The sequence below is a fragment of the Spea bombifrons genome, chromosome 4, assembly GCF_027358695.1.
Source record: "Spea bombifrons isolate aSpeBom1 chromosome 4, aSpeBom1.2.pri, whole genome shotgun sequence".
Classification (NCBI taxonomy): Eukaryota; Metazoa; Chordata; class Amphibia; order Anura; family Pelobatidae; genus Spea; species Spea bombifrons.
Window position 1 is genome coordinate 60,896,721 of NC_071090.1, and position 26,123 is coordinate 60,922,843.

General features: G+C 37.4%; 1 protein-coding gene across 1 annotated transcript in view; it reads left to right on the top strand.

Annotated features, from left to right (window-relative positions):
* The window catches only part of COG5 (component of oligomeric golgi complex 5), a 146,146-nt gene that overhangs the window by 117,375 nt on the left and 2,648 nt on the right, over nucleotides 1-26,123 (top strand). Inside the window, exons 13-21 of the mRNA XM_053463199.1 lie at nucleotides 189-350; nucleotides 4,021-4,120; nucleotides 8,869-8,979; nucleotides 17,695-17,757; nucleotides 18,409-18,512; nucleotides 18,909-19,146; nucleotides 23,090-23,166; nucleotides 24,589-24,715; nucleotides 24,996-25,075. Coding sequence (XP_053319174.1) covers nucleotides 189-350; nucleotides 4,021-4,120; nucleotides 8,869-8,979; nucleotides 17,695-17,757; nucleotides 18,409-18,512; nucleotides 18,909-19,146; nucleotides 23,090-23,166; nucleotides 24,589-24,715; nucleotides 24,996-25,075 — 1,062 coding nt within the window. The remainder of the gene's footprint in view (nucleotides 1-188; nucleotides 351-4,020; nucleotides 4,121-8,868; nucleotides 8,980-17,694; nucleotides 17,758-18,408; nucleotides 18,513-18,908; nucleotides 19,147-23,089; nucleotides 23,167-24,588; nucleotides 24,716-24,995; nucleotides 25,076-26,123) is intronic.

Below are 26,123 nucleotides of genomic sequence, written 5' to 3' on the forward strand. Positions count from 1 at the left end.
TTACACCCAAATGTTTATTGTTGGCACTTTACTGAGCAAGAGAAGAAGCAGAGTCTTGTGGATTACAATTGGTGATGTCTTGGTAACCGTCTTTCTTATCTGTAATGGAAGGTTACGCGAATAAATCAACACAGTACATAGAACTGAATAAAAATGTACCTGTGTGTGTGCATTTATTTTGCTTGCAGCCCAGAAAAAACGTTGAAAGACTCGCTGCAACCTTATGAAGCCGCTTACCTGTCTAAATCCTTATCACGCCTTTTTGATCCCATCAACCTTGTCTTCCCTACTGGAGGTCGCAACCCCCCTTCGGCTGATGAACTGGACAGCATCATTAAAACTATTGTGAGGTAGTATAACAAATTGTTGGTACATTTTAATGTGTGTGTGTCAGTGGTTATCTGTGGTCCCACAGGTGCTATTCAGGATGATGTGTATGTCTGTGAACAATCCAAAAGCAAGGAAGAAGAAGTGGGATATATTTAGTAGTACTTGAGGGGTTATGATACATTTCAGCTCCGACAATGTCATATGGTGGACAAAGTTGGTACAAAGTGAACACTATAAAATAAAATAAAATGTGAACACTAATATATGTATGTATACGTGAGAATATATGTGCATTATCAGTGTATCCATATCTCACATTATCCATACACTGTCACTAATTTTAACATCTGACTGAGTACCATTACATTTATATACTGTTTTTAATTGTTATTATTGACAAAATCTATATATCATCAAATTCACCAATTATGAATTAGTGTATGAAGTGTTGAGTTCTAACCTCCATTATGGAATAACTGTCTACTAAATATATTTCAGTTAGGTAGAATTATATTTTCATTATCAGGATAAATGTTCTATTTCCAATCACATACCGTTTTAATACTTATAATTGTAAGCTTTTTTTTTTTTTTACCTTGCAGAAATTCATATTCTGTGATCATACAACATTTTGATTAATAAAAGATGTTTGACATGTACAGTATTGATATGCATCATAATTATTTAACTATAATTATATGGATAAATAGTTATTTGACATGTTTGACTAGCTTTTGGATAGCGGTATAATACAAAGTATTATTTCTGGCAGGTTCATTAATTAAATGTGTCAATACAATGACATAGTGGTTGATTTGTAAAATGATTGTTGTCACGCTGTATTTGTTTTTTCTTATTTATTACTAATAAAAAAAAGTTATTTTTTTTAATAACTGGTTACAGAGACGTAGAAGTATGCTTATTAGTAGTGTAACCTAATATCAATAATTGCTATCATAGTAATTTTCTTTTTTCAATTAAAAATGTAGAATGAAATATTGCTGACTTTGAGAAATTCAATTTCCTTAAATACCGGCAAAATGTCTTTTCACAATGAGCAATGTAGGAGAGTAGAGTTCTTATCTGCCATCAAATTCTATGTTTAAGGAGACCACTCAGCTATCATATACATTAAATTCTGTAGCTGCAATACTTGTGCAATACACCTTAACTCCCTCTAGATTAGGGCTGCAACCAACGATTATTTTCATAATCGTTTAGATGGCCGATTATTTTTTTCGATTAATCAGATAAAAAAATGAAACTACATTTTTCATTTGTTTAAAATAATTTAATAAATAAACAGGATGTTAAAAACAGAATAAAAAAAACTTTGAGAAAAATGCATTTCTTGTTTTTATTTCCCAACCTGCCACCCCCAGTTATGCACATTTGAGCCTAGGCTTGCCACACTGCCTCTCAGATATGCCACATACCCCCAGATATGCCACTCCACCCTGCCCACATATGCCTTATATACCCTATATGCCTTATACCCCCAAATATGCCACTCCGTTCTCCCTAGATATGCCCTATAACCCCTGATATGCCTTATACCCCCATATGTCATAGTGCTCCCTGATATTCCTTATACCCCAGATATGTCACTCTGCCCCCCAAATATGCCACTCTGCCCTCCCCAAATATGCCACTCGCCCCCCCGAATATGCCTTAACCCATTAAATGCCTCTGTGCCCCCCTCATATGCCTTATAACCCACTATATGCCACCCTGCCACCACAGATATGCTCCTTTGCTCCAAAATATGCCTTATAGCCCCCCTGATGTGCCTTATAACCCCCCTGACGTGCCACTGTGCCCTTGATATGCCCGCCCAGATATGCCTTATACCCCAGATATGCCACTCTGCCCCCTGATATGCCTTATACCCCCTATATACCACCGTGCCCTTGATATTGCCACCCCAGACTTACCCCCCGGGCTCCAGACTTCTTGGTGTCTAGTGGGGCAGCCGATGAACGTCTGCGCGATGCACGTAGACAACCTCTGTTTCTGGCTGGCACTTTCGCTTGAGCTTCTATGACTGAGCACTGGAAGGTCATGTGATGCCGGTGTTCAATCATAGAAGCCCCACTGGAAGTGCCGGCAGTAGCAGAGGATGTCTGCGTGCATCGCACAGGCGCCCACTGGCTGCCAGAGAGAATGGTCCGGGTCCCCTGCAGAGCATCGCAATGTGCACAGACAATTTACGCTATGCTGGCCGATACTTCCCGCCGGGGCTTCTATGGTGGAGCACCAGAAGGTCACGCTGGTGCTCCATCAAAGGAGCCCCGGCGCAAGTGGAGGACACTAGCAGAGGCTGTCAGAGAGGAGGATCCGGGTCCCCTGCTGCGCTGCGGGATCTTAGTGTTATTATCCGATTGTGGTCGGATTATAAAACGAGGGGTATTTTTCAGAGCGTGTGCTCTGAAATAACGCTCATCTTATAATTGATAAAATCGATTCAACTAATTGATAATGAAATTCGTTGGCAACAATTTTCATTATAGATTATTATCGATTTTATCAATTAGTTGTTGCAGCCCTACTCTAGATTGGAAGCTAGTTTAGGAACCTGTTATTTCTGTGAGTCAAATTGTTACAGCGAATACGGAAATTGATGGTATATATATATATATATATATATATATCTATATATATATATCTATATATATATATATTATAAAATAAGTGCAAATGATCCCTTCAATCGCAGTTTACTAGAAAAAAATCTATGCATGTTAACCATAGTATTTTTTAAATTTTAATATATAAAAATGTATATAAATGTATACTATAAAAGCTCTCTGTATTTATAGGTGGCATCTACAGACATTTACTATAGAATATGTATAAATAATTGAAGACTAAACAGTTATTTTCTCTGTCTGGGTCATTGTAAATAGAAATTAATATTTTATATCTGGAATAGTTTGGATAGAGTGGATGGTTGCTGGATAGAGGTTCAGATCCAGTTATCTCTGACAGTCATCATAATAAGATTTGTCTGTAAACTGCAATGAATTAGGTCAAGTCCAAGGTACTCCGATCCAGCATCTGCCTCTGTATTCCGTGCATTACAGCAGAGAAAGGTGCCTCTTACTGGTCTATGTTTTTGCAACTATAAGAGAATTATTCATGTTATTTCATCCTTCAACTATAATAGTAATCCCAGGCTGAAAAAATACTACTTATCAAACAGAAAATAGCATGAAAGATGGATTATGGAAAAACAGTCTGCAGACAAGCGTGAGCTAAAAAGTCTAACCCACAAATGGAATATTTTCATAAATCCCCGATTTCCACTGTTTAGTCCACATATAAAAATGAAGGATTAACTCATGACATTTGAAGACCCAAAGTGATGCGTTGATGCTAAAGATACATAATCCGGGGTTTGTTTATTAGTGTTATCTCTCATATAGTTTCATGTGTTAATTGAGATTTGGATTCTGGTAATACTCACTCAGCACCAGTTAGAGCCTTTTAAATACAGATGGTTAATAACATGTAATGTTTCATCTGAGTATCTCTAACAAAATGTGACCATAATGACCGTATTGTTATTTTGTAACATGATTTAATTAAGACAAGTCTGTAATATAGTAATGGGGAAACAAATGAACAGACCTTAAAGTAATTTAAAAAATGTAATATGAAGTCAATATATATATATGTGTTTGTTTGCAGTGAAATGAATGTGGCAGCTGTGGATCCCAATCTCTGCATAGCGGTCTCAAAAAATGTGGCCAAAACCATACAGCTCTATGGTGTCAAATCAGAACAGCTTGTAAGTACTTGCCAATGATCCAGTGTGTAGTTAAATTTTTTACAAATGCTAAAATATATTTTTTTTATTTAATATTTAAGGTTTGTAGGATAATGTTAAAATATGTTAATCTGAGTCAGTGTGCGCACTTAACTGCGGTTCTGTTCTTTGCTGGCATTTAGTTTTCTTGGCAAAATATTGTAAACCAAAAAGGATTACATGAGTAGCAAAGTCTTAACGAAAGCTAATTGGCTGGACAGGGAAGTATTAGTGTCTTGTGACAGTGTGAAAACCTGACTGCGACATCTGCATGCAATGAAAATACAACTGGCCAAACCTTTAGCTTCAGCCAAAAGAATGAAATCTCACTATTTTTTTATTTTTTTTTATTTTTTATAACTAGTTTATTGGAACAAAATGATATAAAACCAATGATCTAATTCTTACCAGTGCTAAACTACATTACTGTATACAGCACCGCATTTTATGATCAAGGAAAAAATAACTGCTGTGTACCACTTTTCATTGGTAACCCCAGTTACTTAATGAATACCTACATCACTGCCTAACATAAATGAACAGGATGTGTCTTGTTTTAATTTAATTTTACCAAATTATCCTGGCCCAGCATTTTAGTTACTTCTGTATAAATCAGGCTCCAACACTGTCATTACACGTGAGTTAGGCTACACAGGCACACGGGCATAACACCCATGTGGAGCACTAGCTACGCAGTAAGCTTTCCTACCAAGGACATCCAGGCACTGGCTACCCGAACCCTCCATCTTTGGAGTTAGCAGGGCTAGCCACATATGTGGGTGTTGCTGGCCCCAAACACATTACATTTGTATGAGGGCGGAAGAGGAATCGGACAGGCAGTGGTCAAGCCTAAATGCTGCTCCTTTAATCAAGAAATATGCCACTGTAACCTGGAAAATCAGAGAATCAGCACTTCACCAAATTCTCCAGGCACAATCTGGAGAGTTCCCTGATACACCTCTCTGGCTGGACAGATAATCTGTTTTTTTTTGGGGGGGGGGAAACCCATTGTAAACATAAAGCCCTTAACTGTGGGTTTTATCTCACAGAAAACTAAACAATGATGTAGGTTCACAGCCCACGTTTGTTCTGGTACCTGCTGCTTACAACCAGCCATATAAAGGCCCCAGTCTTTAGTTAGTGTATGCAGGTGAAACTAATGGGTGTATAGCACTAAAACATGGTGGGTTCTAAGTACTTTCCTTCTAGCAGTCCGCCTTTACACAAGTAGTGTGTGTATATAAATATACACTATACGGACAAAGGTTTTGGGACATAGATATTAATATGTAGCTGGTCCCCCTTTGGAGCTATAACAGGTGCCACTCTTCTGAGTGGGCTTTCCACAAGATTTTGGATTGTTTCTGTGGGAATTTTTCCCATTCATCCAGTAGAGCATTTGAGAGGTCAGGCACACATGTTGGATGAGAAGGCCTGGCTCTCAATCTCCATTCCAGTTCACCCCAAAGGTGTTTGATGGTGTTGAGGTCAAGTTCTTCCACACCAAACTCATTCAACCATGTCTTTATGGACCTTGCTTTGTGCACTCAGGATACAGTCATGCTGGAATAGAAAAGGGCCTTCCCCAAACTATTCCCACAAAGTTGGAAGCATAACATTGTCCAAAGGGGACACACCAAGCTGTTATGGCTGCAAAGGGGAGACCAACTCCATATGAATGTATGTATTTATATGCAGTTTGTATGCAATGTCATAAAGGTCCCTGTTGGTGTAATGGTCAGGGTCCCAATACGTTTGTCCATATAGTGTATATATGTGTCTCTGTGTACTGTGTATATACATACATACACACAGTCATCTTGAAAAGAAAGTACACCCTCTTTGAATTGTTTTTCAGGACTTTATAACAATAATTTGTACCTTAGCAGATCTAAAAAGTAGTTAAATACACACATATTGTGTGTGTATATACTGTGTATATGTGTGTGTATATATATATATATATATATATATATATATATATATATATATATATATATATATATATATATATATATATATAGTCCAAAATTAACAATTGCACTCCAATCACCCAATCACCACTTTCTTTGCCCGGTGCCAAGTAGCTGAAACAGTAAATCATATAACATCCAAAAATAGTTACCGGCACTCCTGGGACTCCTGTTGAACTGATTTGTATTATTCAGATATTTTATAGGTAGACAACTCATGCACAAGTAAGCTCATTCATCATCAAATTGATTCAGTTAGTGTTTAGTTAAAACTTTCCAGAAAGCCTGAAATTGTGTTTAATTAAATACATGAATTATGGTGAAAAACCTTGACACTTTATTAAAATGAATACATAATAAATTTGTGAAGGAGTTCCAAAACTCATTAAGGTTTCCTTGTTTGCATTGCAGCTCAGGTACTTTATCTCTGCGTTTGGGTAATAGAAGAGGTATCACATGATACATTTGTAATTCAGATCAGTTCTGTGCTGGTATCATAGCTATTATTACTGAACGTCTGGTAGCTCGGGAAACACTGCAGCCATGCTGTAATATTGTGTTCCTGTCTACTGTAGAATAATGACAAGGAAAAGGCAATTGTTCTATACTGGGAATAAACATTCTCTTGTGTGATTTTTTTTCTCTCATGCTCCCTTTGATAAAAAATAAATAAATAAATACAGCGACGGCTTATGTCTGCAGCTGAAGATTTATTTTTGTAAAAATGACCATAAATGCAAAAAGGGGGTGGATTTTATTATACTTGCATTACTTCCAACTATGCCATAACTGAGTCTTGGTATCAATGCAGACCCCTACAATGGTAGAAACAAAATCTAATGTTTTGTGACAGGCAAACTCGCTTTATGAAAGTTTCCAGGTGTGATCAGTATAATAATAGGAGCAGAGTTTTTACTAGAAAATCATTTGATTTGAAACAAAAGCTGCTCACTGATATCTGCCATCATGTTGTGAATGTGACCATTCAGTTAGGATTTTTCTTCTGTTACTAGCTTTGGTCTGTTGTCAAATGATGATGCCTTTTCACATGAGTTTATTTATAGCAATTCATTACAAAATAAAATGGTGCCACTTGATCTATTGGCATCTAATACCTTTGTAGCATCAACAACACGGCTCAAGATATAGCCTGATCTTCCAAAAATATTTAATCAATGATTTGTTTTGTTGTAGAGCAATAATCGCTATGGCCACTTAATGGCAAAATGATTGTTTGTTTGGTTTTCACTCTGCTGCAATATCATTTATATGTAGATCTCCTTTTATAGGCAATACCATTCCTGTTTCCCTATTCTTCTTCTGTAGCTTATTTGTCCTGCAGGCAAATTAATAATAAATAGTCCATGTAGTTGTGAAGTGTTGTTGGTCCCTTGACGGGATTCTGTTTATAGACTGGCCTTACACCCTAGCAATGTGTTCTTAAATCAACAGTTCCTATTTGCAATAACACTCAAGTCTAATCTTTAGCATAAGACAAAAAACATATTTTTATAACCGCAGATGTTCTCTTTTTGATGTTATTCCCTTGTAATGTGTTTGTAAGAATAGTACAAGTAAAACTTTGTAAATTAGCATTGCCAATGTATATTTCTTAGTAATCCTTGTTGACCAGCCTTGGCCGAGTATACTGTCAACACTTTTATTTTTATGTTTTACTATGAAAAAAGGCTGCAATCGGGCAGTTTAATTACACTATTAAGTCATCCCAAATGTCACCAACACAATTATTTGTTGCTTTAAATTATTCTTACAAAAAGGGCCTCCATAGAGTGTTTTCCAGAATACTAAACCTATCCAGTTTGTGTTCTCAATTCTAATCTGTAGACAGAGAAATGTTCTTCAATATAATAATAATGATAATAAAAAAATGGCATACTTTTCTATCAGGATCATACACATATAGTATATATATTCTAAATGTTCTCTAGAAATATCCTATGTTTCTAATTGTTACAATAGCTTGTTAGCCAGATTTGCTCTAAATATGCAGTTCATGCCCCTTTTTTTTCTTTTGGGTCTTAAATGTCAAGTGTGTGAATTGGGGCAGTACAATATTTTACATTTATACTACATGTATGTTATCATGTTGCTGCCCATTATGTTTAAAGGTATTTGTCATAATAGCTTTACAGGAGGAGCTATAAATCCATCGCTAGAGGCTCAAGCATAGTGTGGAAAAATAATGCAAATAGTGTCCAGGAAATATGTTACATGGGCTAATGGTTTTGTTGGTGCAATTCTCATTGATGGGTTATAGGAACTAAATGAATAATTGCATGAATTTAAATTTAAATTGGTGAATTTAAGATGGTAAATGTAAATGGCTTAAAAACAAAAATTTCTGAATTTCAGTGGTGGATTTAATTGTTTTAATGGTTTTATCTCAGCTCCTGTTATTGGTCCAGATGGAAAGAAAGAAAAAAAAAGCTGGATTTTGACATGCTAAAGGACACTGACAAATTGGGGTATATGTATAAAGACTGGTTCTGGTGCAACATTTATGCCATCTGTCTTGTCAGCATAGCAGCTAATGGAATGACTGTCTGACTGGATCATTCCACTGCTTTCTATGATGACAAAATCAAATGTTGCCCCAGAACACTAACATTCCAAGTCCTTTACCACATTGTCTTATAAAACCCTTTGTTTTTAACAATGACTTTTGAAATGATACATATTATTGTTTGACGTTCAAAAGATTTACCTTAGTGTTTTTGCTTACATTTATTTATTTAGCTTTCAACGCAAGGAGAAGCAAGTCAAGTAATTGGGCCCCTTACAGAAGGACAGCGTCGAAATGTTGCTGTTGTAAATTCACTATATAGACTGCACCAGTCTATCCAAAAGGTAAGAAACCTAATACCAAGAAATGTTAGAAAAAAAAGTTTTGTGATCATTTGCCTTTCAGCCTTAAAAAAACAAAAAAATAAAAATAAAAACCAGAAGTAGGATCTCTGTTCTATGTGATTTGTGTGAGTCACGATTACAGGAGAAGATGCTCCCACTCACTGTAAATATAATGATGGAGTGCAAAGCCTGTGTGTTTATTGTTAGGCTGCAAATTGTTGTTATCACTTCCCTCGTACTTCTAATCTCACAAACAGGAATACGTTTTCCACAGCTTCTGGTGTACCTTCTCTGTTGCTTCTCACCAGCAGCCGACTACTCCACATAATAATAGGCTAGTGCATAGGGGAGGCTCCATACACCCTGAAAAAGCTTCATGGAGGGTCCCAAAATAGCAGTGATATACTTAGCGTCTGTAAGTCCTCTTACTGGTGGCAAGTAAGAAGCATTGGGCAAAAGTGTTTCATATTTTTGTAAATAACATTGCACGGACTACTGATTTTCCCCTAATTCTGCTGACTGGTAAATTGTATTTTTCTAGACATTGTTTTTCACTGGTACAGCCTTTTTTTTATTATTGTAGTGCAGTTTTATTTCAAATTACCAGTAATTAGCCATTGTGTTTTTAATGCATTAAAAAGACAAATGCTTTCATCTCCCGGTATCTAATGGCCAACGCTGTGATTGATTAGTTCGGTGAATAACGTTACGTCAAAAGCACTTAAAAGTAAATATACAAGGAAAGCATTAAAAATGTATGATCAATTGCAAATAATGTACAGCCTGAGGCATCATTGATATGCAAGTGATTGATGAGGCCGCATGTAGGAATCTATAGAGCACTCCAAGCAACTATAGACCTCACCTGGAGAAATGATAAGGTCCTGAAATGACTAAGCACTTCCAAGTACATATTCCGTGCTAGTTATTTATACAGAGCAGAGTCTTGTTTGGATAGATGCATGTTGCTATTCTGAAACATAACATTTCTCAGTGGGTTATATAATATTGTGTTAATGAAACTGAGTTATAGAAAGTTGAATAACCAGGGCATTGTAAAGTAATGCATGGATCTTTCACACTATTTCAGCCCTTTCATAAGGTAATCAACCACAAGGCATTCTTGGTTATTGCTTAGTGGCCCTGATAGTTTGGGGCCACAATGTTGGGTCATGCATATCTACTGTAGTTTTTTTCATGCTGGGAATAGAGTAAGGGTGCGTGGATTATGACTTTTATCTGGTGTCTGGGATTCTTTCAAATGTTAATATACCCCTTTGTGCTTCACATGTAACACTTCCCAGTTCTGCACTGCAAACTAATTGGAATACTGGTTTAACCTTCATATGTCATTGGGGTTCACAGTCTAACAAAAACTGGCATTACTACCGCTGTGATAGTCCATTACTGTGAAACCTGTTCATTCCAATAACGAGTGCATGATTAGCACCAATAGCAAAGCAAACGCATCCAGAATTAATCACAGGTATAAATTATTTAGACATTTGTAGGGCAGAACATATAGGCAATACGTGTCCAATAATATCTGTACTATGTATGTATATATCTGCATATGTTTCTGTATATTTTACACTTAATTATTACTCATATCGCAGTAAATACAGTGATGCGTTATTGTGGACAATGGACAATGTTGTTAATAGTTAAAATAGCACCTTTATGGCTTATCCCTCTAGTGTTATTATTTGGAGAAATTTGTTAGTTATTGGGTGAATCACAATACATTTCATAAAAATATATTTTAATTAGATGTACCAAGTATTCTTGTACTGTTGTGTCCCATTTAAACTCTGTTTACTCTCCAGGGTTTAAATAGAAATTGTATATAAAAAAATCAGGTCAGTTTATATTACCATTATAAAATATGTGTAACTATTCTGCCATCAAAGTTTTCACTTTGAGCCGCTTGAAGCTCTTAAGATATTTAAAATGAGTGTATAAAAGGTGATGAATAAAATATTGTCATTCTTGTTCCAGATAAGGTAGTATCCTTACTAGTCATGCCATTTTGTGTAACCAACATAGATTGATGTCATTAAGTCCCTCTTTCAGATACAGTTATAGCTGGCTTAAATAATAATATTCAAATTTGTAACATATAATGTCGTATGTGAACACTAGAAAGCCAATATCTATTCTGAATATTTAACACATTGCTTAATATGCATTTTTTTTATAAACCTTGTTTAGCCATTGCTACATTTCCCAAGGACGGATGTGTACTTGTATGACCATGGATGTGTCCTTTGTACGAGCATGGATGTGTATGTAAGGACTTATCAGGAGTTGGAGCCCAGTTGCTGGAGATGGCGCACACCCTTGCAAAATAATACTGCTCAGAGCGATAAGATGGAGAAATCACTTGAACAGTGAGAGTGTGCATGGGGGCAAAACAGGTACATGGTTCAGACAGGGGGATATCCAAAAGCAGAGTCAAACGTAATGCAGAGGTCAGGGACAGCAGACAGGGTTCATAAACGTGTAGCAAAGCAGAGGTCAAAGTCCAGGAAATCAGACATATAATTATAGCACATCCAGCAGCAAGAACACACACAACCAGATACTGGGCTGGAGGTGAGGCTGACCTTTAGGCGGGGTTCAGTCCATAACAGAACTAGGTGATAGCACATCAGTGAGCTCAAGTCCAGCCAGGCCTTTTAAAGGTGCGGCCACGCCTTGTGGTCTATGGGACTGACAGTGTACTTGTGTGTGTGTGTGTGTGTGTGAGAGCATGGATGTGTACTTGTGTGTGTAAGCATGGATGTGTACTTGTATGTGTGTGAGCATGGATGTTTACTTGTGTGTATGTGTGAGCATTGATGTGTGTATGTGTGTGAGAGCATGGATCTGTAAGGGGTGAGATGGAGTGTGTGTTAGTGAGTATGAGTATCTGTGTGTAATTTGTGTGCTTACATATGTTGTAGGTTGGAAGCAAGGGGCAAAGAAGGCACAGACCAGTTATGTGGGGGCAATGATGGCACAAGGGCCGTGTGGTTGCTAGTTACGCCCCTGTGAAGCAGGACATTTGCCTGGTGTGCCTGATGGCCAGTCCGAGCCTGGATTGATCAAACTCTTGGACCACACGTCCCTGCAGTCATTTTAAGAATTTACATAGCTTGTCTGCTTCCCACAAACAAATATTCTTTTGGAACTTTTTACCACATAAACTTCAGAAATATTTATATATTTGAAGAAACCAAAGTAAGAACAGTTTCATTGTAATGCTTTTCTTTAGAGACGGTGGATATAAAAGAGACACAGGAATTGGAATAAATTTGCCTCTGTTTTTAACTGGTGATGCCTTTCCTTTTAATAGGACTCCTCTTGTTATGTCTTAATGTCAAAAATGGGAAAATGATGTTACACTAAATATTTACACACAGTGAAGAATTTACAGGATAAAGTAAAAAGTAAAGTAAAATATAGTCTGATTGCTAAGTGCAAGTTAAAATGTCAGTGTGATGTTAAAGAAGAGCAGGGAGATGGCAGTAGGAATCGCTCATTGCATGAATGGGAATACATCAGCTAAATGTTAAAAAGATTCAGTTACTGTAAGTGACACTCATACTGGCTAATTTAGGAACGTTTCAGTGAATGGACCTCTTTCTATCAGACAGTAGGAGAGCATTAAAATGTCTAGAGAATATTGATAACTTAAGATATCGATTATGTGACAATCAAATCCAGATGCTTTCTTCAGCTTTCTAATGGTGACTATGTGTAAAGGAACTCCTCAGTATAGGAGAAATGAAACTTGTCAAACTTGAAATGTCGTTTCACAATTCATATGACTCTCATACTCAAACCATGGAGGGTGAAATAAAACAAGGCACGCTGCCTCTAGATGTAAAGAAAAGATGGGGCAGTCTTATAGTGCCCTTATTTTGAGGTGGTAATATTTGAAGCATTAAGAAAAGAGTAGAGGAACTGGATGGCAACTGACAGGTGTCCAGGAAACTGGCCTGTAATATACAACGAGGGTTTAAGAACAAGCTCATATGCATTGACGAGTCCACTCCAACACCAGTTCTGCTCTTAAGCGTCCACACAAATTGAGTTAAATATTGAGAAATATTTGTCTTGGGTCGAGTCATTGTGGAAATTCTGGGCTGCATCATATCCCAGAATTATGAATTTTTGGCTGTATATTAAGTAAACTGCTACTGATAACCTGGCCCATCCTGTTGCCCTCCAGCAGACCTGCTATAACAAAAATGATAAAAGAGCTAGATAATGACAGACGGAAAAAGAGTGGGGGAAGTGTGCAGGGCAGGATAAATGACAGTCTTGATCCTCTCGCCACCACTAAATGCCTGCAGTGATGTAGAGGTATGTCTGTTACCATGGCAATCAGCAGGCACACTATGTGGCAGAGAATACTCTCACTTTAGGATTGTGGTTAAATGTACACCATTATCACGTATTTTATTATTTTATTTTATATAAATATATATAAATATATATAAATATATATATATATATACACGCATATACATACATAGTATGTATATGAACAAAGTACAAAGAGTTGATTTTTAAATGTTATCGGCAAAAACTAGAGCGTAAAGGCTTAGATATAATGTGAGGATATTTTACATGGTAGAGAAGAGGAGAACCATCCAAGCAGTTAATACAGTGAGAGAATGTAAACAAACATACATATAAGCCTATGGCTATCCTGAATAAAAGACCAAGGATCGAATAAGGTTTCAGTCTTTACGGCAGTAATAATAGGCAGATTAGACAGGCTGAATGGTTCTTATCTACTGTCAAATTCTATGATGACCATTGTGATGGCAATGGAGAATTACACTGAAATTACCTCGGTGAATACTCATTGCCGCTTGGCACCTGTATAGAGGATTGGCTCGCCACCTAAGCAGTCCTCACTGACCCGTTTGGTCTGCATTGGAGGTATGAGATCACTGTGATTGCAAACAGGGCCGGCCTTAGGGGTGTGCGACCTGTGCGACCGCACAGGGCGCCATGGTTGCAGGGGCGCCTGACCGGGACTTAGATTAAAGTATCGTTTTTTTTTGTTTTTTTTTAAACTTTATTTAACATCATTGATGTTAAATAAAGTTTAAAAAAAAAAACGATGCTTTAATCTAAGTCCCGGTCAGGGGCGCCGAGCGGTTGCTCGTGAAGTTCTTGGCAACCGCTCGGCGCCCCTTACTCTCCGTGACTCCGTCGCGGTGCCAGCATCTCATGTTGAGCACCGGACTATACCGGCGCTCAACATGAAATGCCGGCAGAGCGAGAAGACGGATGCCTCCCGCTCTTACCGCAGGACTCCGGCAACAAGGTAAGTGGGGGGGGTAGTTTGAAGGGGCAGAGGGGGGGGTAGTTTGAAGGGGTAGAGGGGAGGGGTAGTTTGAGGGCGGGTAGTTTGAAGGGGCAGAGAGGGGGGGCAGAGAGGGGGGGTAGTGGGGGGGGCAGAGAGGGGGGGTAGTGGGGGGGGCAGAGAGGGGGGTAGTGAGGGGGGCGCCAGAGGAGTAGTCCGCACAGGGCGCCACAACGCCTAAGGCCGGCTCTGATTGCAAATCATGCCAATGGTATCCTTTACACGACAAAGCCACCGCTTATAAGCATTGGCTTTCTAAGTCTAATTCTCTCTGCCTCATGCCGAGAAAAAGAGTTTGTATACCTGAAGAGTTTCCTTACCCTGAATAGTTAGTGTATATAAAGTTGGTCCTATATGTGTGTGGGTGGTTTTTTTTGTTGTTTTTTTTGAATGTTTGTTTTTTTTTTCTTTTTATTGCAGTCAGCGAGATGCTGATAAAAAGTGTTTTGTGGCAGATGCTTCATAATTAAGAGCTTGCATGCTTTCTCCTCACTCCTCCTCTTGAAGCTGCAAGGACACATCAGCTTGTATCATATAGAAGGAAGAAGTGGAACATTTTAAATTGTCTATATACCTAAATTAGCATGTTTTCCACTTAAATTTAAGTGCAGGTAAATTTGAAAATCATAATTGCTGGACCCTCTAGATCCTGTCCACAAAACCCCTTTCTCTTTATCTGACAAATAAACTACTTAAATCCAGAGGATTTGGTTGGAACTACACTGCAGGTATCTGTGACCGATGGGGCTGTGACAGCTTGTATGATAAAAGAAGGGCTTGACCTCTGGCTGCAAGTGTAAATCTAATTATTCAGCTTTTAGTAGTTGCATCTTGAGGTTCTGCTGGGCTGAATTTAATTATTCTGTTTATCTAATTTAAATGAAGTCAGTAAATTCAACTCATATGAGCCTTATGATCAATGAAGTCCTCGGTGTTTTATCATCAATGTAAATTAGTTTAGTACGTAGATGAACATCAGCAAACTTCATATGTACGATTTAGCAAGCTGAGCTCTGTGATTCTTATTGGTAAACGCCACAGTGTCCAAAACACTCAAAAACTGACATGAGATTCAGAGCGTTGATACAATCTACAGCACAGCTACTGTATTAGGCACATCATTGTAGCATATGTTACCTGCACGATAGAATACAAACTAACAATATAAAGCCACAAGAGTACAGTTTGTTTGGTGACCATTCTTAATATTATCTATCCCCCCTTGAAAATATGAGAAACAATATGCAGGTTATTGAGTAGTTCCCATGAGAAATTCGAAGTCAAATGTTTTATGGACAGATCTTTTATTGGTAAAAACCAGACATGCCTTATAATATTTTATTATTTGCTTATGACATTAGCTTTAAAGACCTTGACTATGACTTTGAAAGCTTCGGTTCATGGAATTCACAGCTAGTTAGTAGGTACCCTTCCCCCATATATATTTTTGTTAGATATATGCATTTGTGGGTGAGTGAAATCACACATCATCACTTTGAAATTAGCAGTAAATGAACACAGTAGCAGAAGTGCCAATTGTTCAACCTTTTTATTATTATTTATTTATTTTATGTTTACTTTTAGCACAAATGCGGTCTTAGTTAAAAGAAAACCAAACAATTTTCAGCCCACAGTTTTCTGTTTAAATATTTATAGTTTTTCGCACCACTTTTGCATGTTAAGACAAAAATAGGTTTTTGGAGGTTTTGTAGCAAGGTTGATTTTAATCAGTTATTGTTATTCATCTAAATAAAAACATTTAGTAAGAAGAACTCTTAAGCTAAGTGGGTAGACACAGCATCGGGGATGAGAAAGCAAAGGTTGTGACACATAAGGCAAGAAAAAAGTGTTAATGATAGCTGTTTGCCATGCTCTGCCTACATGACCATTTACATTTCTTATAGCTGGCTCTAGAGATCTTTGTGTTGGGCAATATGGAAAAGGCTTGGCTATTTCAGTGTACAGTGCAGTCATTGAAACTGATGAATTTTTAAGAACGGTGTTCCTTGCTCTTAATGTGTTTTGTCTTTACCTTCGTAGCTGTCTTTGCGGCTAGACTCTGTCACCGCATCTAGATATGTAAATGCACCCGGGTATGTAGACTGCTAAGTAGAGCTCATACTTTACAGCATTTCAGATGGTAACAGTGGGACACTTGTTTTACGAAGTGGTTAAAGGATTGGCTAGAGATAAGGTTTTACTGTTTTTGGTGACTTGGTGGCCAATTGCTAGATTGTTATAAAATCGAATAAGGCTTTTAGAAGACACAAAGGATAATGTATTTGCACGCTTTAATGTAAAATCAGTGATATTTCTACACATTATTGTGACTTCTAGAGCTGTAGAACACTTTAATACACTCATAACCATCAAACATCATCAGCTCCTGCAAAATAGGGACAGCATGGGAGGATAGAGGGATTTGGGTCCCGAAAAGGGTCTAATCCATCCTAAAGAGAGATGCTTGGGAAATATGAGAGCTCTTTCCCCCAATTTTTTAATCTCTACCTGCAATCCCTAATCTTTGTATATTGTATGCTGGTGTGAGCAGCAGTCCTATTGTGTTTTATGAACCCCAATAGTTGGATTAAGATGATTTGTTGTGTAGCTGTGTGAATTAATTCATAGTGTTTGTTTGGGTGTGCATGTGTTGGAATGATCCCTTTTTATGGGTCCAGTGGCTGGCACATTGTCTACAAACTAGAGAGTCAGAGGCTTACATGTGAGGAAGTTTTAGGTAAGATAAGTAGGACCATCTCCCAGTACAAATGGTACCAGTAAATACAGTGAGGGAATTTAAACATACATATTATAAGCACATGGCTCTTCTAAATATAAGACCAAGGACTGGAGAAGGCATGAGTCGTCGTAGCAGTATTAATGGGCAGATTACCTGGACTGTTGTCTATGTAGACCATTGTGATTACGTGGAACATCACAAAGAACTAACCTCTGTGCAAACTCATTGCTGCTTCGTCTCTGTATACACGATTCCCTCGCAACCAAAGCAGTTTGCAGGTTTATAAAATATAACAACAAGATTAAATAAAAAGATTACAGTCAAATGCGTAGAGGAAAACCAAAAAGATTTAAACCACTGGGCTGATTCTATATTTTATGCTGTGAATAGTTGTTTTCAAGAATGATTGAGTGACAGGTTTAGTTTATTAAAGCAAACTTATGAGTGTATCTGACATCTCCACATGTTCTGTTTGCTTTAAAATGGAGTAAATAACCGTATGTAGTTTGGTAATGCAAACAATTTCTGTGTTTATTGCTCTTTCCCACTATATATATTTTATATATTTTTAGTCAGTGTACTAAACTACCTTTTGATATTCTCCTTTAAGGTTATGTCGAGTCAAGGTTCCCTCCCAGCAGCTGGTGAACAAACCATTTCGGCTTCCTTGAAGGTAAAAAAATCATACATCGCACTGTTCGCTATGGTTAAGAAACGAATGCAAGTGAGGCTCCCAGAAAAAAACCCATTAACATTATATATCTAATAATAAATCTGCCTTGTGTGTATTCCCACTGATGGGATTGACCTTAACAAGCTGTTTTCAGGAATGCTGTGGTTATTCTTTCTCTTTGGTGGTAGCCGTTGTGGTACCCTTAAAATTTGGAATGAGGAGACTAGAATAACCCGAATATCTGAAAAACAAAAGACACATGCAGATTAAAGTTCTGTTCCTATGAGTGTTACAAAACTCTGTGTCATTTTCAGACCTATCTTGTATGAAATAAAGATGCTACATTGTTCCTACACTCTAGAAATGACCCCCCACTTCTTACTTCCCCATCATTACATCAGTGAATGAATCTATTTAGGGATGGCCCCTTGCATGCCCCTCACTTCCCAGGCACAGAATCCAGCACATGCTTGTCATTCTATAACATGGCCTGCCTTAAAGCCTTTGGTGAGGGAGCTAGTGTGTTATACTAATTCAAGTTTATCCAGTAAAAGGGATAAAAAAAAAAATTCTATGAAAACCTCTGGAATATTTTCATCTTTAGATTTCATATACATGTATTGCATCTGAAAATTGTGTTTTGTTCATTAGATAATTTATAACCTGATGGGAAATGCAGTACAACCTCTGCTGAACTCAGTGGGCGACTCTGTTGAGGCCATTATTATAACTATGCACCAAGAAGACTTCTCTGGGTATGTTACACTCTTACTATGTAAATGCTATTGCTTGTTATCTGTCTTTTTCTTTATCCTATTTCAGTTTTTTAATGGTGAAAATGTGAATAAGAGTAATTGTGCCTGTCTTGTTCATTACGTTTTATTTATAAAGAACGAGCAGCTTCTGCAGCTCTATTATAATCATAAGAAGAAGAAGAGATTACAAAATGATCAATAACTTTAAACTTAACCATATACAAAATGAACAATAACACAATGAAGTGTTAAATCATACTGGTTCGGAATAGAAGATGGCACTGCTCTTTTGATGCAGCCCTTTAATACTCGCCAGCACAACTTTTATCTAAATTACTCAACATGAACCTTGCTATACATAGAAGTCATTGTGCTAAATTTTTGTTATTTTCCCAGAAACGTGGTGAATGCTGGAAAACTAGATATCCCCTGCTCTTTGTACATGAAAGAATTACAAGGTTTTATTGCGAGAGTCATGAATGACTATTTCCGACACTTTGAGTGCTCAGATTTTGTCTATGACAACACAGAAGCAATTGCACAAAGATCAATTGAAGTCTTCATCCGAAATGCAAGTTTACTGAGACCCCTTGGCGAAGGTGGAAAAATGAGATTAGCAGCAGATTTTGCCCAGGTAAGTAATTTAGAATTTTACATACATTCATGAATATGTTTTTGCCGGTCCCAAGGCACAATTCATCAGAACTGGAAAGATGCATACCACCATGTTTAGTCATACTTATAATATGTTGTGGATATATGGATGTAAAATATGGAAATAAAAATGCAGGGTACTGGCAATAAAAAAAGTGAACCAAGGGTGAAAAATACTTAACGAGCGTCTACAGGAATGAAAAAACAGTGTGTTCACTAAAGGTAATTGTATAAAGCTTATTGCGTCCATCATTGCATTATATAATAACGTGATGTTGGAATGGAAATAAATTCCCAAGCTTGTCCATCCTATGCTAGATCCTTAAAAGCTCTCCATCCATTGTATTCATCATTCCAAAAAACATTTACAAGATATCATCTTGATTATTTCACACGTATGAATATTCTAATATGACTATTCTTTTAAAAAACAAAAAAATCTAGTTATTTTCAAAATGTTATAAGCAAAGGTATTTAGAGAAGGCACAAAAGAAATACTGTTAAATACAAAATTATAATGTTTTGTTTGTAATGAAATGAATCAGAATGATGCTAATTTAGCATTTCATGTCTACATGCAGCATTATATAATTATTTTATTTATAAAATTGGAAACATGCCAGTACTTAAACACTTAAATTAAGAGCAAAATAAATATGTTGATAAAGACAACTTCCTACTTGGGCTTACAGTATGTTTCCATATGCAAAATAATTGAAATGCCCTAGCAGTGTCTTTGGTGGATTCAGATGTTCTGTCACAGCTGTAAAGTATAAATCTAAACCAGAGCCGTAGCTAGCTCCTTTTGTGTCCGAGGCAAGAATGGAAAATTGTGCCCCCAGCTATTTTTTTCCCAGCGGTCATTTTATTTACACTGCCCTTACACACTGCCTTTACACACACAACTGCCCATAAACACACATATATGCATACACTGCATTTACACATGACTGCCCATAAACACACACATTCACATACACTGCCCTTACACACTTGCCCATTAATACGCATATAAGCATACACTGCCCTTACACACGACTGCCCATAAACACACACATACACATACACTGCCTTTACACACACCTGCCCATAAACACACATATACACATACACTGCCCTTACACAACCCTGCCTTTACACACACATATATATACACACACCAGCTTACAAACATACAAATACCTACACTGCCCATACACACACACTGCCCATACACACACCAGCTTACAAACACACAAATATAGATATACACTGCCCTTACACACTGCCTTTACACACATCTGCCCATTAACACACATATACACATTCACTGCCCTCACACTCCCCTGCCTGATCACTATGCGCCGGCTATTGATGCAGAGTGCCGTGGTGAAGTCATATCCCGGCACTCTGCATCATTCATCACTGAATTGACAGACCTCGTGCTCCCTAATGTTGGGCTGGTCAGAGGGGGATTGTTATCGCCCCAACCAGCCCTGATCATCGGACACCTCCTCCCCAGACCAGCGCTGATGGTGCCTGGGTGTGCACTGCCCATGGGGCGCCTGTTTTTTTAGGAGCTTCGTGTTGAATCACATCCCCAACCAGTCCTGGAGGCTGCAGCTGCAGCTGCTGATTGGGTGGCTGTGCGCCCTCTCACGGCTGTGCCTGAGGCGAGTACCTCTCTCGCCTCACCCTTCCTACGGCCCTGATCTAAATAAAATAATGAAGATTCAAACGGTAGCAGGTTTCATCACACGATTCAATTCTTTAATGCTTTGTTTAATTATCGTTACTTGATCTTTTATTTTTAAAATCTCCAGCTGTAGATTGCAAGGATGTTTTACCAAGAATCTGATTGCCTGTTGGTATCCTATGAAGTACTTCAGTTTGGGAAAAGCACAAATATTATGTATACTACCAATAAAAAAAAGAAAACAGTGTAATGACTTTACACGTTCCTTGTCTGTGTATATTCTGTGATTGTTTGTGGACTGTTTGGGATCAGTTGTAAACGTCTTCTTTTGTATACCTCGATCAGTCTCTTCTGTATTCCTAAGGCCAATACAAAAGAATGTGACATTTATCTGACATTTAGCTTCAAGCAGACACACAAAAGCCACATGGTCAGCATAAATATTGAGTCTTCTCATTATGAAAACACCTGTCAGTTGGCAGGATGATGTCCAGGGGCATTTAGACTTGGCCGTACTGTCAAACGTAGATGCTTACAATAGCTTGTTATATTGTACCAAGGTCAATATTCATATTACCGGTAGTTCTTTAAATACCAGAGAGGTGTGTAACTGTCTATTCACTGTGTCATTAGAGGAACGCTGTTTTTTATTGGTTCGTATACTCTATCCAGGTATGTTGACCTTTACAGTACATTTTCCTTAACAAAACCACACAAAGCGTCTGAAAAATGAACAAGGTAATATTTTATCATTTATTCAGAAGGAGGAATATGATCCATAGTTAATGTCTCTCGGCCAATGATGTATTATTTACTTTATGCAGTATAGTTAATGCCTTGTGGCCTGAGATGTATTAGGAACTTTCTATAATTAACACATTACCTTACTATGTGTTAATTGTGAGACTATAATAATTAATTTGCACTGCCGTGGCCATAGGTCACATGGCGCAGATGCCTATGGAATTTCGGACCAAGGCATAAGGTTTATTCACGAACGTGAGAGTCTCCGGGTCATTTGTCAGAAATTGCAATGCATTGGCTTCGTAAAACATATATTTCGCAAATTTTGTAAAATGTTATAAGCCACATATTTATTGTATTTAGCTTACATTTTAAATGCCCTCCTGGAAAATGAGAGGAATATTAACCCTTTGAGTCCCAGCCATTTTTGGCAAACAGGGTTTACAAAGTAGACCCAATATGTCCAATTTCAGTGTAGTGGGGCTGCCAATCCACTTATGTGCTGATAGACAGCCATGCCCCCTTATCTCGCTTGTTTAAACATAAATGCAAGGATGCAGACTGGCCATAGAGGTACACTTTTTTTTTTATAAGCTGCCGTTGTGGGGTGGGGGGCGATTGCAGGCCTGAAGACGGCACTTAACCTAGACCTTTCATGTGAGTTTTTAACCCACTGATATCTATTTATATAACTCCAACTATGAATAGCTTAACTTATACTGAAATATATTCCTCTTGGTCAAGTGTAAGCTGTTTATAAGGTTATCACCTAAATATATGAATAAAGCAAAACCTTGAAAGATTGGTTTGGAGGAAATACGGTATGTCTGGTGACCCAGCACTGAAAAGCTTAATGGCATTTTAATGAGCAGTGAGAATAATGTTTATGTAAATTAAGGAAAAAAAGAAGTGCAATGGAAATAATCCACAATACCATTTTCTTTATGTATTCACGATAATTGTTGTGCTTTGTGTATAGCAACCATTGATGTTCCATATATGTCTGTGTTTGTAAATCTTTAGGCTTATACACCAGTGTGTATTTTTTTTAAATTGCTGCTTCCTTAAATTATCTTTAAGCCAAAAGGATAACAATTAAGTGTTGCCGTATCAATCTGGTTACCATAGTCAGTGAGCTACACCGATAGTCGCAATGTGTCACAAAGCAAGAAGGTAACCACCTGCCACCCAGCCTATGTAGCGGGGATAAGCCAAAACTAACATCTGAATTTCACAGCAACAAAGAATGGAAAACCCAGCTAAAGAGCGAGGAGCTTGTGGCTGAATGAGTTTATGTAAAGAGAGTTTGCATTTTAAAGTGTCAACCCAGATATTGTCCACACCGGAAAAAGTTACTTTACATGAATTCAAAACTGCAATGTTACTTTGTTTTAACCTACCGTATCTTGTTATTTTGTTCCTAATTGTTCCTGCTTTACAGATGACCTATTGTATGTTTACATATGGGCTTTCATAGAGTAAGACAGTCTCGCTTGTTTTACAGATGGAATTAGCAGTGGCTCCATTGTGCAGAAGAGTTGCTGACCTTGGTAAATCATACAGGCTTTTGAGATCATTCAGGTACATTTTTCATCTGCCGCGATTTCATATTACTGTTATCATAACTACATGTCTTTAAACACATAAAAAGGCACGCAGTAAATAAGCAGTAATACACAAAGAGTAAGTCGTACTGAGCATAATTTAGGTGGCAGAGCTCATGGCAAGACAAAGAGAAACGTGATGTGAGCCAAACATTATCTGTAGCTCTTTATTAATCTCACAAATATATCAAATGGTTATTTTGAATCTTATCAGATGATGATTCATCTTTTTTTCTACATTAACTCCATGGCAACTTCATAACCTCCTGAATTATGTATTAAAAGTGCTGTAAGCATTTTTTTCTAATCAGTGACCAATTTGCAATTTTAATTGTTAATTTGAAAAGAATGTAAATGCAATGCATGCTCTGCCATTGTAGTGACATCATCCTGTGATTTAGATATGCCATTAATAACACAGCACCTTATGATATAATAATTAGAACGCTATCAGCAAGTTTCACAGCGCACTGAAGTTCCAGAATGTTCAGTATGTCATTCTTTCACTTTTATGTGCTTATGTAGGGGTATATAGTAAGTAAATTAACCCTTTAGATTTTATGAAGCAATTGAAGACACAGTTTAAGGCTTCTAGCATGCATACATTTACAAAATAGCCTGAAGTTTATTTCCAAACATTTTTCAGTAGCTTCTATAAAAATGTTTTGTTTTGGCAAATATGGTTTTAAAAAATGTGGCTTTGTTATCACCAGGAATAATAGATGTTTTAAGCGAATATTTGCACAAATCCTGCTGATTTAAAATATTTTTGACATTGTCTGACAGTTATTGTAATGTGCTGGGTTTCGCAATCGTTTGACATGAAAATTGGCAGGCGTAAACATTAAGATATTATTAATTCTTTTTAAGGCCCTGTAGAAGGAATTAAATTAGCAGAGTGACCCAAGGAACATTGAAGAAGCAAATTAAGATTTTTCCCTGCTAAAGATCAGTTCATTGCAGGAGTATCTTTGAAGCAGATCACCCTGTGAAACTGCATTGTACTCTATTATACTAATAACCACACACAAATCATTTATGGTGAGAGCATCCCTAGGTCCCTTGTTACGGATCTAAGATCCAGAATACATTTTTGGGCATTATTGCCTTGAATGTATGTTGATAAACATAAATGTTTTTCAGCTTATTGTAAAAAATTTTTTACCCGACAATGTGCATGCTTAAGCTGAGTAATATATAAATGTGGTGTTTGGTTGTTGTCTTCTAGTTGGCATCAAAGATGTTATTTTGGGGAAAGTGTGAAAGGGAGGCATGTAACCCCCTTTAAAGCCTTATTACTAGGACAATCTACATTTTTGTACAAATATTTACATTGAATATATTTATTAGGGGATTTATCTGGTTAGATGCTTAATTTGTAAGTATTTTTTTGTTCTAGGCCATTGCTGTTCCAGACCAGCGAACATATTGCCAATAGCACTTCCATAGGAGACATTATACCATACAGTGTAATCCTCCAGTTCCTCTTTACAAGGGCTCCCCCAGAACTGAAATCTCCATTCCAGGTAACAGATTATATGTAATATTACAAGTGATTGCATTAATCTACTTAATCAGCTGGCGTTCAAGAAATCTCACCAATTTAACCATGCATTATACAGGGCCATCAAAGCTCTTCTTACAGAAGAAACTCACAAGGGTTAGTCTTTCTTAGTACATAGTGACATTTGGGAGCTGAAACTCCTACTTTAGTTAATAAACCCTTAAGTGTTTGCTATGTATTGTGGTTGCGAAAAAGGACATTGATAATCTTATCACAAACATGAGGATTTTCTTTTTTCCCAGAGAGCTGAATGGTCTATTGCCCGTTACTGCCAATGGCTGGACGATCACCCATCAGAGAAAGACAGGTTGATTCTCATAAGGTATTTATTCTTACATAATTGTTGAGCAAATAATTAGGCTTCTGGGTGCTCGGTACGATAAAGTATTACTGCACTTTTTGCTTCTACTTTGACAAAAGGGTCATGTAATCCAGCAGGATGAGGCATTTAGCATTTACTATATATTAGCGCGTGCTTTGTTGTTTTTGGATTTTAAGGGTTACAGGACAAACACTAATTCACTGTGACCTTATTTCCTAAACTTAATTTTCATTGTTGACACAGACATATTGATTCCGTTTGTGTACAATAACAGTGTGCGCCCAGCCCCCAGGAGGTGCACTTTATGGTTCAAATGAATGCTCCAATTCCCTCTTTTGTTACAATGATCATCTTTTTTGTTTTGTTGTTAGTAGAATGGAAGCGGCTGTTATCCGTAGAATATTTTTTTATGGGGGAAAAAAAAACAGGACAGAGTTGCTACAGTTCTCTTCCCAATAATGTATTGCCTTGCTTTTAATATTATCTACAAGGAGATGGATGCACGTCTGTCAGTGCACATGAAATTAAAGATGAGGTCTTTGCTTCAGTTTTAAAAGCATACCTCCCTGTATAAATATTTCAAGTTTTGTTTTAGAGGGTGTGATTAGTGGCGTGGCTTTGTAAAATGTTATGTGAACCCTTTGATGGCTATTTATGTAATCAAGTAAGGCATTTGGAATGAGGAGAATGTGTTTTTATTTACACAATTTCATGTATAAACACATTTTGAATACACATTATTGTGACTTTTGGGGCTGCGCATGCACAGCACTGTGATACACTAACACACAGCAAACATTCTGAACTGCTAGAATATCGAGGTACCAAAGAGTTGGTGAGAGATTGTCATTGTTTCTTTGTGAATGGTAGAGACTGACAATGAAGTGAAGCAATTTTCTCTTTTAAAGCGTTAGACGGGGCTGTGTGTATTTAGAGATGTTGGCTGAGACATCTGGCAAATCGAGTTGTTTTGGGGTCGGACACCAAGGGCCAGACTTAGCATTTCCCTTCCAGCTATTGAAAGCCAGATCTGCGCAGTAAGACTGGT